General features: G+C 36.5%; 1 protein-coding gene across 3 annotated transcripts in view; it reads left to right on the forward strand.

The window, feature by feature from the left end:
- The window catches only part of SPOCK3 (SPARC (osteonectin), cwcv and kazal like domains proteoglycan 3), a 162965-nt gene that overhangs the window by 104162 nt on the left and 43753 nt on the right, over nucleotides 1–15050 (forward strand). For all 3 annotated transcript variants that reach the window (XM_063156251.1, XM_063156249.1, XM_063156250.1), the window contains one exon: nucleotides 12438–12552. In XM_063156251.1, the coding sequence (XP_063012321.1) occupies nucleotides 12438–12552 (115 nt within the window). The remainder of the gene's footprint in view (nucleotides 1–12437; nucleotides 12553–15050) is intronic.

Below are 15050 nucleotides of genomic sequence, written 5' to 3' on the forward strand. Positions count from 1 at the left end.
AGAAATATCATATGAGTGACTAAAGTTAGTCTATAAAGTTATAAAATCCAGATTTTCAAATAGGCTGATGTACTAAAAATTCCAAGTTATATCAAATTATACATAACTGATCTCTTTATCTGCTGCATTGAAAATAAATAGCTGCTAAAACTGTAGAGAAAAAATACGATAGCTTAGATAAACAAAATGCTTTCCAGAAACTTTAATATTTTGAAATTCTGAGCAATTCAGTATTTCTCAGACTAGGATGATGTATTTTTATGAGGAGGAATTGAATTTGATTCCCTTTTTCATTTCCAGAATATCATGTTTGTTTAATATATTGAATTTGCATTAAGAGATACCTAAAATTTAATACTTCAATAAAAACAAAAGAAAAAAGAATTGCAACTTTGTAGACTTGGAAAATATTTTCCAAAGACTTTATCTGTATAATTCCTTTAAATGGAGGTCCCCCTTGGAATGGATGAGATGCTGACTGAGGGCTTGAGGGTCAGGATTAACGGGAGACAGGGACAGGTGACATCAAAGTGGAGGACGGCTACAGGCCACCCCACCAGGAAAAACAGGTGAACGAGGGCTTCAGTAGACAGACAGGAGCAGCCTCACTTTCCCAAGCCCTGGTCCTCATGAGGGACTTCAGGTGCCCTGCTGGAGGGACAGCACAGCAGGGCACCAGCATTGCAGGGCGTCCCTGGAATGTGTTCATGAGAAATTGATCCTCCAAGTGATAGAGGAGCCAAGCAAGGGGACCTGCAAGGCAGCTGGAGAGAGACTTTGTGCAAGTGCAGGTAGTGATGGGATAAGGGAGAGAATGGTTTTAAACAGACCATGAGTAGATTTGCGTTTTATATCAGCAAGAAGTTCTTTACTATGTAGGTGATGAGTTGCTAGCACAGCTTTCCCAGAGATGTTGTGGATGCCCCAACGCTGAAAGTATTCAAGGCCAGCTTGGAAGGGGCTTTGGGAAAAGTAGATTTATTTGCCCATGGCAGAAGAGTCTGAACTAGATGATCTCCAAGGGCCTTTCCAACCCTCATACATGGAGTCATACTGTGACTCTGTGTGTGGGTTTTTTTTAAATGGTTTAATGTTTTTTCTGGAATAAAAAGCATCTAGGCTGGAAGGAAAAATCAATAAAAGAATAGGACAAACAGGTAAGTGAAAGTATCAGTCTTTATTGAAGAACTCTCATGTCACAGCAGTAGGATACAGAAACAAAATTCCAAATATAAATTTGTGTGTTAACTATCAAATGGGACAGCCAATAAAACAGAAGTCACACTTCTGAAAGTGGAGATTATAGTTAAAGATTCAGATTTCTTAAACTTTAGATTTCATTAGAGACATACATACTTACATGGAGAACAGTCTTTTCTCTGGGAGGTTCAACCATCAGAAGCTAATCTTTTGAAAACGGTATTTAAAATATTGTAACTAGAATTGCAACTAAAATAATATGGAATCATTTTGGCACAGCAATTCTTTTCCAGAAAAATGGGTCTACGTCATATGTGGGCAGAAATGCATAGGAGCCAAACACAGGAGCTGCCTTAGTTAGCCTTGTGGAGCAGAAAGCAATTCTGTAAAGAAACCAGCAGAGAGAAGGGTCTGGGGGGTAGAGGCAATTAATAATGTTCTTATGTGCTTTGTAGTTGCTGGAAGCATTAATAAAATAGTGTAGAAGTTTGAGATGAGCTGTGTCAGTTGCAAGTAGGAGATCAAGAGACACAATTGCCTCAGAGTTACCAAGTGGAATCCATTAAAGCATATGGTTTCAGTGGAGTAGAAGATAAGGATGGTAATAATTCAAGAGATAGGTGGGTATAGAGTATTTTTGTGATCTTTAGAGGCCACTGCTTAGGCATTTATTTCTAAAAAAAATGGAAAAGAAGCTTTTAATAAGGGGAGAAAATGGTTAAAGATGACATGAAGTGAAAGAACATCGACCTAGAAACAGATTTTGAGAGTTTATAGTAACAATCTGTGATAAGAATGGGGTTAAAGAATTTGAGATGGAAACAAGCAAATGGCAAATGAGAACTGGCTCGGATCTTGGCCCAGTGAAAGCTGCAAATAAAGTGAAAATTGCTAGAAAAAGTGTAATTATTCAACTTAATTTTTTTTTAAAACATGTAATTAAATTTATTAATGAAATGGAAAAAAAGTGTTTAGCTTCTAAGAATATATTCTTACAGTTTTCATGCAGGTCACATTTGCACTTTTAGAAAGAAGCTGAAATACTGTGAAATTTAGATCTCAGACACCATAACAGAGATTTAGACCAGCAATGCTATAGTGCTATAAACTAGCACTGGAGAAAAAGAGAAACTTCTGTCATTTTTTTGGTCAGATTTCAATTAGGAAAGATGTCTGTAACGTTAAAGAATTTTCTTCCAAGTCCCATGTTTTGGGTTTGGGTTTTTTTTTTTAATCTGTAATTCCTGAAAGCTCACAATGAAATAGTATAAATGTGAGCCAATTGCTATGTGGATATTTCATTGAAAACAAATTCAGACATATGACTGAATATCAGAGGTAAGTCCTCTGCATCACAGCAATGTGTCAACAACAGCAAAAAATAGTAACATTTTAGGTCACCATGCACGTACGGGAAAAGAAAAATAAGCACTGATGCAGCAAAATTTGTCACTCTGGCTCTTCGTTCAAAATATAACATATGAAAACTTGGCTTTGTGTTGTCCCGGTTTTAATCCATGTGTGTTTGTCACAAAATAAGGAAAATTTTTGCATGTTTAGAAATCAAGCACAAAGGGGAAAGATTTAGGCTCAGTTCTGTGTGCCTCTACACAAGATATATCTCTTTAAATTCAAGAAGAGATATGTGATCTAGTGAAAAACAGTCATGCTTTGGAATATTAATTCCCTCTTGTACAGCACAGTGTTTCTTCCCTGTGTGAAAACTAGTATGAATGTGGAATTTCATAAATGTTTTTGTCACTGATAGCACATGGAGCCTTGTATTTTGGACTGTTTAACAAAATTAATCTAGCTCTTGGAGTTCAAATGAATATTAGGATACGTTTTTAGGTGAGCAAAAAAGCAGAGAGGTGAATAGGCCATATGCTGATAAGAAAACTGAGAGTGCCTAGGTGTTTCACCTACTTGTAGCCAACTATATAGAATTTATTTTTCCTGTTTATATGCTTTCTCTTTTTTTTTCCTTTTTTTCTTCCTTCTTCACCACAGTTGACAAAGATTTGTTTAAATGTCTTTTGAAATTTGAAACCCAGTATGGACTGTCTAGCCCTGTGCATGTTGCTTTTAGTACTTTTATATTTTTCATGTAATTGAAACGAATGAACATGCCCTTTAGATGCTGTTTTAGCTCACATACAACTTTATAAATATTTCAACTTAGATATAATTGGATGAATTGAACTTGTTTAATTAGCAGTGCAATCAGCCAGCATGGCTTAGGAAGTCATATTACATTAAAAATACAGTGATAATGCATACTAATAAGGAATAAGCAAATTGTTTTAACAAAAAATTCCACACTTTTAGAACCCATTTGTGTCTTGTTATAAGGTTTTACTGCTTTGCCATTACTTGTATTTTACTATTGCCATTTTTCAGAAATTTGCATGTCACATGAAAATCAATGAAGAGCTTTACCAGCTGACTTTTGAACCAATGTAGTCAGCTATTTTTAAGATGGTTGTGTAGGAGAATGAATTTATTTTGTTCACCTTTAAAAGTGGGTGAATGTCTTGTTTGAATGTTAATTTTCAAAATTGTAGTAGGAACTTGAAAATGTAGTTTGTTTTATCTGAGAAATATTTATTTTTTCTGTCTCTCAAGAAAATTTCTCCAAATTGCAAAATACTGAATGCCAGCAATGGGGTGCACCAAGGACTTTGCATACACACAGTGTTGAGTCACATTCTGTGCATCTCTAGCTGGGTGGGATAAATGTGATGGAGAAGTTTGAAACAAGGAGCCTGATGAAGTGCTGAGGTTTGGACTATACAGGCAAGAGCTCTGAATAAGAGCCAGAATTTGAGTATATGCTTGAATATATCAGAAAGAGGTTTATGGGTTTTGTGTTAAGAATGCTTACCAGAAGCTTTTAGTAAAAGTCTGGACTGCATCAATGTTTATATTTTTGGAATAAGCCAAGGCATGATATAATATATAATATTGTTATATGTTTTTACATCCTGTGTGAATAAGTTTTTAAAAAGGAATATTTTTAATATTTTAAATGTATTTTCACACAATTCATTGTATTCAAGGAATATTGAAATACTGATTTGGACTTGAGGAAATATATTACGTTTGTTACACAAGTACTAAAAGCATTATTATTAATTATTCTCAATTTACTAGAAATAGTGTATTTCAAGTAGGGACTTACCATTGGTTAAGTTTTTGTTCTTACTCGAGAGTATAAAATAGTAGTTAGCCTGTTTGCCATATGTATAGCATAAGATAGTGAACTATATATTTTCCGAACTGAGTAGGTGTCTAAAAATTCAGACAGCAGATTTTAAAAGCAGATAAGTTCTTCGATGGATTTGCAGAAGCTCCTAAGCATCATGTGTCTCTAATAGCCTCTAAGTAGGAAAGCCAAGATAAGTAGGTGCCTAATTTAAATAATCCCAGTAGGCATCTATTGGCGTATTTCTGTGATTTAATGTGTGTTCCAGGGTGCCCAAAAAAGATTGACTATCTAGTTGACCTGATTTCAATGATTTCAAGCTTTAAATTTTATACTATTGCACTGCAGTGCATTAAAGGAAACAGACAAGAGTTAAGGTGGATGGGAAGAAAACTGTGCATACAGGTTTTCATTTTGTCATGAAAATAGCATTCCCTAGTTCATAGTTTCATAAAAAATGTATCATCAGTGCTCTTTCAACGACAAAATATTTTCTTTTCTCAGGATCTTGGTTCAATAGACACATTTCCTGTTTTTTTCTTATTAAAATGCTAGTTGTGTGTCTTTATAGTTGATGTATTCAATAGTTGTTTTCATTTTAAATAGCAGTACTTGTTTACTGAAAAGCTTTTTATCCAAACTCCTATTTTTTAGGTGAGTAATACACATGCAGGTAACTGATGAGACAAAAAGGCATTTGTAGATCTGGGTGATGCTTCATGGATAGATTTGCACATTAATATTTCCATTCTTAAACTTGAATTTGTTGAAAATGTGGTCTCTTGGCATTATGCCTAGCTGCATTTGGCTTGAAATTCTATACCTTCTTGGCTGCTTTTTGTAAAGAAAATCCAAATTACATAAAATTTTCTAAATTAGGTTTACCACATCATTAACTTGGCCATATTTTCACCTTCATTTTAAGCCAGCCTAAAGTGATTGCATGAAGCAGTCCTTTACTTCTCTGCCATGTTCTGTATCAGCAAATGGTCTGTGTTGAACTGGACCTGGACCACACCTGATCAGCACTCACCCTACCCACCCTGCCCCTGTGCTTGGTGACAGGAGCCACCAGCTGAGTTTAAAAAGATACTTTCTTTACATATTTGACTTAGATTCAAATCTGAGGGCATAATTTCACATAGCATTTTGCACCAAATACAGTAGAGGCCAATTTTGTGCTGGGGAATGCATGTAAGCTTTGTGAAATAGGAATAAAGTTTGAAAATGTGGAAGGTGGTTAAGAAAACAGCATGAAGTTGAAAGTTCAGCTGTCAGAGATACCAGCTTCTAAAAAGAGAGAGAAAACATCTGTATTGATGCATGAATGTAGAGCTCTGTGGGAAAGATTTCTACCTGTGAAACATACAATGATATTAGGAAAAATATATCTGTGTGGCACTCTAGCAATGAGCTCTTTTCTGAGAGATCCCCTTGGTTGCATCATACAGCATGCATCATTCATCTGACCGTGAGTTGTTGATCATCCAGAAAATATACCGAAAAGAAAGAGCTGTGAGCATGTTTGGGGGGGGGGGAGCATATTGTCTTGAAAGGATATTCCAAATAAACCCAGCAATTCTATTTGTACCGTATGAACTGATAATTATCAGAGGGAATCTGAATTTAATTTATTTTTGTATTTTTCCTTGGAATTGGATAGCATGCCCTGTTTGATTTTTAAATGTTCAAGAGCATCAGGGACTTCTACAGAGCTGTTGTTGAGATGAAGTACACCTAAAGGGGATGGTTACCTTCCAAAGTGAGACACTCTACAGTTGCATAGATGTTAATTATTTGCTCTCTAAAAAGTAAGTTACTAAATGCTCAGTATTAAATATGATGGTGTTCTAGAAAGTATTTCTCTAAGTATCAGCACCTCAGCAGATGAAAGTACCTGAAAGACTCTTGACACTGAATTCACACTTTGTCCAGCGGTCCTGTTTAGAGAAGGGTGTGTTAATGCATCAGTCCAGACTTCAGTCTTTCAGTGTGAAGGGCTTGAGGCACATAATGGACACAGTATTCACTGGACATCTAGATGGATGTCCTGGCAGCTAATTTCTGCTGGCTTGTGTACAGTAGGGGTGCATCAGATCTGCTTCCAGCCGCCCAGGAGGTATACAGATGGAAAAGAGGGATTGGAGGGGAGTGTCTGCAGATTGTACCACAGGACTTCTGTTCATGAGCTTCTGTTCTTTGCTTGCCAGAGAACTCACGGGTGTCCTCATTACTTAGTTTGAATTAGTTTTGTTTAAAAGCCACTAGAAATTCCTGGCAAGACTGTACTGTTGTGGAAAAATGTTATCTTGCACTGAGGTTGAAACATTCTCAAAAAGGAACAGAATTAAGTCTGTGAGAAAAAGCAGATTGATAAAATTATTGGAAATGCTAGAGTGAATGCTGCACAAGGACTTTCTCTTTCTTTTTGGGTAGACTTATAATGCAGTTCTAATTCTGTTGTTTTCTTCCAGAGGGCTCTTCACTCACTTAACACACAGAATGGACATACTTCCCTTTTATCTAATCAGGAAATTGTTGTCAGTGCACTCTTATGTCTTTTATTATATGGCAGCCAGACAGTTAAACTAAATTTCTCATCTACTTTAATATGTCTTTATTCCCTGTACATTTTGAGAAGTCTACAAATAGCAACTAATTTACAGCTGTCTCACACACTGTCCCTCTGTGTGATATGTCTTTTTACAGATAGATGATGGTTCTGCAGATGAAAGCAAATAAATTATATGTGAGATGTGGATATCCAATTTAAGGATTTTTTTGGTTCATATTTCAAATTTCAAAGCATTTATATATTCAACTAATTTTTGTTTTAGTTTATCTAAAAGTACTTACCATGTTCCCAAATCATAAATCAGGTTTTCAAGAGCTCAGGAGAGCACAAATGCACTCAGTACCAAACTGAATTTTGCTGAAATTATCTAGGATCAATAGACCAGTATAAGCCTTATTTTCTTTCCTTTTTTTTACTATCTCCCTAGTTCATTCATCGCACATCTTTCAAACACTTCTCCAAATGAGCAAGATTTATGCAAGCAATAATCTTTTCACACTGGTTCATTCCTGGAGCAGGTCTGTACTGTGCTTCCCAACTAAATAAGCTTGATGCCACCTGATCCCCCCATGTTCTCAAAGCAAGATAAGCTACACAGGTGGAATTCCTGATGGATTTATCTAAGCCTGGTTGTAAAGACAATTATTAAGATTCAAAAAGCTTCTCCAATGATTAGTTTTAAGATGTCACTACCTTTCTTAAAAAGTCTGCCTAGTATCTAATTTATTACTTCTCTGCAGGAGTTCAAGACTATTTCTTGTAACATTCATTGTGGTATTCTTTTCAGGTACCTTTCAGATGTCTTTTGCCTATTTGACAGCTGTTTTGTGAATAGTCTTTTCTTAAGACCCAGTCCTTCAGTCTCTTTTTGGTGACTATTTTCTAGATTTCTCATTATTCCTGTTACTCCTTTTTCATTTAATTCCTGTCTTGTTTGAAACCTTGTTGCAATCTGTACAGTGCTGCCAGAGCTATGTGAAATTATCTTACATGTTTTGTAGGTTGCACTAACATTTATATATCTTGGTATGGTGTTTTTAAAAACCGTTCAATTGTTCTTAATGATCACTAGATCGTCCATTCCATTTTTCCTTTAGAATGGATGTCTAGCCAGTTGCTCCAGCTTGTTAGTCTTGATTATTTTGTCTCTGTAACAGTAGAACATAGGAGTTTTCTGTATTGAATTACATTATATTTCAGGCTATTTTAATATTTTGACTGATTTTTTATATATTTCTATCTTCTAAAACTGTTCCGTGTTTAATAGGATATCCTTTAGCTCACCTTGCAACCCTCTAGAATCAGAGAATAACCTGAGTTGGAAGGGACCCACAGGAATCTTCATGTCCAGCTCCTGGCCTACAGAAGACAATCCCAAGAATCACATGTGCCTGAGAGCCTTGAGCTCTGCCAAGCTCGGTGCTGTGACCACATCTCTGGGGAGCTGTTCCATGCCCAGCCACCCTTTGGGTGAAGAACCTTGTCCTAATATCCAACCTAAACCTACCCTAACACAGCATCAGACCATTCCCTTGAGTCCTGTCACTGATCACCACAGAGCAGAGATCAGTGCCTGCACATCCTTTTTCCCTCATGAGGAAGCTGCAGACTGCAGTGAGGTCTCCCTTCAGTCTCCTTTTCTCCATGCTGAATGGACCAAGTGACCTCAGCCACTCCTCACATGGCTTCCCCTCAAGGCCTTCACCATCTTTGTGGCTCTTCTTTGGAGGGTCTCTAATGGCTTAATATCTTTTTTATATTGTGGCACCCAAAACTGCCCCCGGCACTGGAGGTGAGGCCGCCCCAGTGCAGAGCAGAGCAGGACAATCCCCTCCCTTGCCTGGCTGGTGATGCTGTGCCTGATGCACCCCAGGGCATGGTTGCCCGTGTGGCTGCCAGGGTACAATGACTCAAATTCTACTTGCCATCAGTCAGGACCCCAGTTTCCTTTCCATGGCACTGTTTTCCAGCATCTCATTCCCCAGTTCAGCTGTGTTCATCCAGGGTTGCCCATTCTAGGTGCAGGATCTGGTACTTTTCTTTGTTGACCTTCATACAGTTGGTGATTGCCCATCCCTATTTGTCCAGATCTCACTGCAGGACCTCTCTGCCTTGGAGGGAGTCAACACCTCCTCACAACTGAATATCATTGCCAAACTTGCTTCATATACTTTTGAGTCCTGCATCCAAGTTGTTTATGAGGACTTTGAAGATCCCTGGCCATGCAGTGGAGCTGTGTAGAACCCCAGTAGTGACTGGTACTGGCCTGATGTTTCCCTAAGAAAATCCCCTGATGTTCCCATATACCCCAGAGAGCTTTGTGTCCGACCCATGAGCCAGGTGCTCACACATTGTCTGATGGGTTTATCCTGCTGTCTGCTGGACATTTTCTCCACAAGGGCACTGTGAGAGGCAGCATTGAAAGCATTACTGAAATCCGGAAAGATTCTTTCAACTGGTCCCCCTTGGTCAGCTAGGGGGATAACTTTGTCGTAAAAGGAAATTGTCAAGTTGGACTCATCCTCATTAAGCTGTCCTGGCTGTGACCAGTGGTTGCATTGTCCATCATATGTCTTCCTGTAACTCCCAGAATAATCTTCTCCATAATTTTACCAGGCATGGAAGTGTGACTGGGTCAGTATTTGCCAGCTTCCTGTTGATTCTCCAGATTCCCAAGACCATTGAAAAGTCATGGAGAGAGATGTGACTAGGAAATCAAGTCGAGTACTGCCCTGGCATGAATCCTCTCACACCACCTCTCCTTTTTGACCACTATTTCTCATTGTGTCCTCATAGCCTGCATGTCAGTGACTTTTTTTCTGTGGAGTTTTTCAGGTATGTCGCTTGCTCTTCTACCAGTTTAAGAGTAACATTGAAGGAAGTTTGACCCACCTTAATTTAACTGAGCTATCTTTACAGTATCCTAGTGCACTGTTAATTTGGGGAATGATGTCAAGAGGTTTGAACCAGAGTTCTGTTCCTGGTGTCATTAGCAGTTAATAGGAAATTGTCAGAAATGCCTTGATTCATTTTCAGCTTATGCAAGCACCATGGTGTTCCTTTGTTTCTGAAAACAATTAATATATCTCTGCTGCCTGCCTGTCCTTAAAAGGATTTCACTGAGGGTAAAATTTTATCATATCTGTGAATGGGAGTACTGATTTGGAAGTGTTGTATGCTGACCTTGAGCTCAGTATCTCATGTATCTCTGCCTGTGCCAGGTGTTGAGCAGTAAATTTTTAGTGTTTAAAAGGATAGTATTATTTGCAAACAGGACTGAGTAGACTACTTCGAAGAAAAATAAATAAAAAATATTAAACTTGCAACTCATGGTGCCGGCTGAAGCACCTATGAGGTATTACTAGTCTCTTGAGCAACATTCAAGTGAATCAAAGTTAGGAGCGTTGGAGTCTGTAAAAAAATAATCTCTCTAGATTATAATAAATAATAAATAATCTATCAAGAAAGGATTAAAGAAATCCTCAGAAATTAAATGAAAGTATTACTTTTTTTTTTTTTCTTCCCTCGTCATACTCTATTTCTCAGTAAATTAGACCTGGAATGGGTTTATATGTCAAATATTAAGTGGCAGTTTCACCAAGGGGAGTAATCAAAAGCCTAAAGCACAGCTATCTGTAGGTTTGAATCCTTAAAATACTAAGTTTGAATAATAAAAACTCTCAGATCTTAAAACTAGAAAGACATCTCTTTTTAACAGGCATGAATATTAAATTTGAGTGGTAATCCATTCCACAACCTCCAAATACTGGTTGGAGCATTAAAATATTAATTGGGTCATGTACTTCCTGGAGAGAGGACTGGCAGGAATCGTAGTAATGCAAGCAGTCTCCTGTACAGCCAGGATAATTGAGATAGAAAAAGTACTCTGTTTCAAAATCAGCATGGGAAGGTGTTTGCTTTGCTTCCATTTTTGAGTCCTTTATGAGATATTAATGCTATATAGCTTTCAATTGCAACAGTTATGTTGGGATTTTTTGGGGGGATTTAAAAGGTTCTGTTATTGTCATTTTCTTGTAACCATGCATTTTTGGCAAAAAGTGACACATTCAGAACTGAAGTACAATAATGACTTTGTTGAAGTACAGAAAATTTGAGGTAATTATTTCTGTCTTTTTTAGTACTGGCAATGGTGCAAAAATGTACTATTTTGTTACAGTAATGTACTTCGAGTTATGCAAGATATAAAACTGCATGAGAGTGTGACAAGACCAGAAGTGTGACTGCTTAAAAAGTTGACAAAGTTCTGTAAATTCACAGTGCTTATATCAGTATACTAGTGGAAACTAGCAGTCTCTCAGGAGGCTTCTTGATTCTTTCATAGCTACAGTGCTCCCACCCTTTACGTATTTTTAGGAGAGAGAGAAACTTTGACTTTAGCATTCTCTGGAAATCCTGAGAATCAAATAATGGAACTACATTACAGTGAAGTTATGTACCCCAACAAAATATGAGTTAGGGAATAAAAGAGAAAAATTCTGGTGAGATCGTTCTGAAGTGTTGTGATGCATAGAAAACACTTCATATTTTTATTTGTTACTTGAACTGCTTCTCTGACTCATATGCTTCTGTGTCCTTTACCTATTTAATGAGACATCTGGCATCTTTTGTTCAAGGATGAAGTGTTCTCCATAACAATCTTTCTTCTTTTGCTTTGGAAAAAAGCTCTTTGTAGATGCTTCCCTCCTCTTTGTTTCTTGTTTATGTTTTTCCTGATAATACATTGACAAAACATCCCAGAAAAAGATCTCTATGCAAAAAACTGTTTTATTGGAAGAAAAAGTAAGAGTGACAATGTTTACAATGATACTATTGTATGTGTTTTTTAACTACATTGTTTCTATATGGTTGAGACAACAATTTTGTTTCTTGGATATAGTTAACTTTTATGTGGTTTCTGGATTGGAGCTGTAAGTGCACAGATCAAAACCTCACAAATGAATCTGTTTCTGTATCAGAAAAAATAGTCACTATGCAGAATTACATTAGGAACAGCTTTTTGTTTTATTCATTAATGCTTTTTTACCACAACACTGTCTTCCTAAAGATAGAAATTCAGTGATAATTTCTATGAAAATTGAGTGTTTATTGCTTCCTATCAATAATTAATATTGTTGCTGTGTTTATTTGCTCATTGAATACAGATAAAACCAATGCAGTCTGCTTCCATTTAGCATGGATATTCAAATCAGTCTCACACCACAAGTGCCTTCATGCTTGAATTGAGTCTGTGACTGTAGCTAGTCTAGGAACCAAAAACTTTGTACCTGTCTTGAATTTAATTTTTGTTACGAAAGTAGTATATACTGCAGAAGACTTTTCTTCGCACCTGTATGCAAAGGTTCAAGCATTTCATGAGAGATTGCTTCAAATTTCTTAGAAGTTTATATTTTAATAAGATATGTTTATTTTAATGATAGTCATTCTGTCTCCCTACAGTGCAAATTAGACTATCAAGCCTGTGTCTCAGGAAAACAAATTTCAGTGAAATGTGAAGGACGTTGCCCTTGCCCTTCTGACAAATCCACAAATGCAGGCAGAAATGACAGGAGAGGTGAGTGATGGTAATTTGTGTAATGTTTTTAATACTTATTTCCAGAAGGAAGGAAGATTTTGCACATGGAATATTACAGTTACCAGAAACACTTACTATTCTTGAATAAAACCAGATGTATTTTCTTCAAGGTTGTTTCTTTGCCAAGGGTTTTGAAATTGTACATATAGTAAAATACCATGGTATTTTTCAAATGAGCTATTGTAGTATGAGTTACTACTGTTCTTTTTTTCATTTTTTCATTTTCTATTTAATACTCCTTGAGATGCTTCTAAGTCAAGAAATTAATTCCTTGCTCCTCAGTGTTTTCAGTTGAATATTCAAGAAAACAAGAGTGTGGTAGAAAGGGGTCCTTAGAAGTCCTTGGTGCTGGTCCTCAAGCAGTTGAGCTATAGAACTGTTAGTAATGGCTGGATTATGTAAGCAAGTTCATTTGAAAAGGGCTTGATAGCAGTAAATCAGCTTTCCTTTTGGACCACGAATGAGATCATGCTGCTGGAAAATGAAGTTGCTTTGCTGTGCCTCTCAGGCATTTTAGGTGCAGCTGGAACAAACCGGAGAAGAAAAATGTTGGCTGAGCATATTTGTATTTCAGTGGCTCCAAGGTGATTACAGAAGCTGGAATTAAACAAAACATGATATTGTCTTTGGTGTTTCTGAATAGAGAGTGGTCATGAGGTTTTAGGCTACCACGGACCTGAATCTGTCAAGGAAAGTATGACTGGAGGTCTGCATTTTAAGAATTTCTTTAGACTGATGTCTGTTAGATGCATCTTTTTGTACTGTCTATGTAGTAACACTTTTGATGAGTAAAATACATTGACAAAACAGAAAAATCTGTTTTGAAGGATGATGGGTTTTTTCCTGTAGTAACCTTATAGCAATAAAAGAAAAAAATATTGCATTCCTGCACTAATCTGATATTTCATTATAGTTTGAAGCACTGTTCCATATTTATTGTGCAGGATAGTCTCACTTTTCTTTATAAGCTGTAGCTACTGCCAAAACTATTTTTTTTCTGGTTTAAAAAACAAATTAATGTTCTTTTAACAATGAATTAAGATGACCACTGTAAAGATTAAACTGTGTGCAGGCATACAAGTCAATTAAAAAAATGCTCTGAAACACTTTTTTAGGTCCCTTTTTTAGTCTTTGGCAATACAATTGATTGTGTAATTAAATATTAATTGAATATATGTAATTAAATACTTGTGCTGGAACCCCTCTGCAAAATTATAGTCTTGACATTTTTAAAGCATTAATTTGCTATTATGTAGTATCTTGAAAATAAATAGATAAATATGTAGTCTTCTTGAATTGTTAAACAAAATGAAAAGTACTGGAAGACCTGGCATTGCGTGGCTACTGTGACCCCTTTGATAAGATATACAGTGAGTGTAACCTTAATGTGGCTGCAGCATCCTCTAGCAATAATTTCTGTATCTCCAGGATGGGTATGGGAATATTTGCCTAATAGTGGGCATGAAGTGAAATTAAGATAATGAGGTGAAAAGCATCTCTGTGAGTAGTAGGCCTATCATTCTGTAGTGTTAGTCTTTCAATGTGCTAACATTGCCCTTAGTTTTTTACCAAAATAAGATCAGCATTCTCTCTGCTGGAAGCTGTTTCACCTGATGCAGTTATCTTTTGTGTGTATTCTTTCAAGCATATTTAATTTTTCATATTCCTGTGCTAAAACACTGAAAAAAACCTAGAGACTTTTTTTTTTTTGCTTCAAAAATGAGAATTTTTAAAAAATTAATCTTCTTGATGATTTAAGTTGCCAGGGAATCAAGATTACTTGTGCCTAGTTATGTAAAAGAAAAAGAAAAAGGTCTCATGGGTATAGGAATTAACTCTAATCCTGTCCTGACAGATTGTCAGAGCAAGCAAAACACAGGGCTTTTCCAAATTCTATGAAATTTGTTAATATATTTTCTTTACAAGGCCAAAAGCCAGAAAAACTGAGAAACATGAAGTTGAGCTGAGCATCATTAGTGAAATTTCAGCTTTTCTTGTGACAGAATACAAAATTTCTTACAGCAGAAATTCTTCTAAGAACAGTTACAATAATACAATTTTTGTCTTTAAATGGAGCTCTGTAAAGTGTTCTTGTGGTTGGACTTGATGACCTTGGAGGTATTTTGCAAACTAAATGTTGCTATGGTTCCGTGATTCTACGCTGTGTGCATCCATGTCAGTTGCTTACAAATTTGATGGAGCCAAAAAGGCAAGGTAAGGTTAGTGTTCCTTTTTCAGGGATAACATAAGTAAGGGTTTCCTAAAATGCATCCCCTACCTAGGCTGTTTTGGACAATTTTTCTTCTTTTCAGATTGAAATTGCTGTTTTTTTTGGTGTATCTGGAATTGAACCAATATTCAGAAAAACAGATTTTCTTCTTAGAATGTGTATGAACTTAGTAATGAAATCATAGGGTCCTTTTAGTTGGAAGTGAACTAATCTGATCCTTATCTCTGATGAGTGCATGAGGCAGGTG

This window comes from Melospiza melodia, chromosome 5, assembly GCF_035770615.1.
Source record: "Melospiza melodia melodia isolate bMelMel2 chromosome 5, bMelMel2.pri, whole genome shotgun sequence".
NCBI lineage: Eukaryota > Metazoa > Chordata > Aves > Passeriformes > Passerellidae > Melospiza > Melospiza melodia.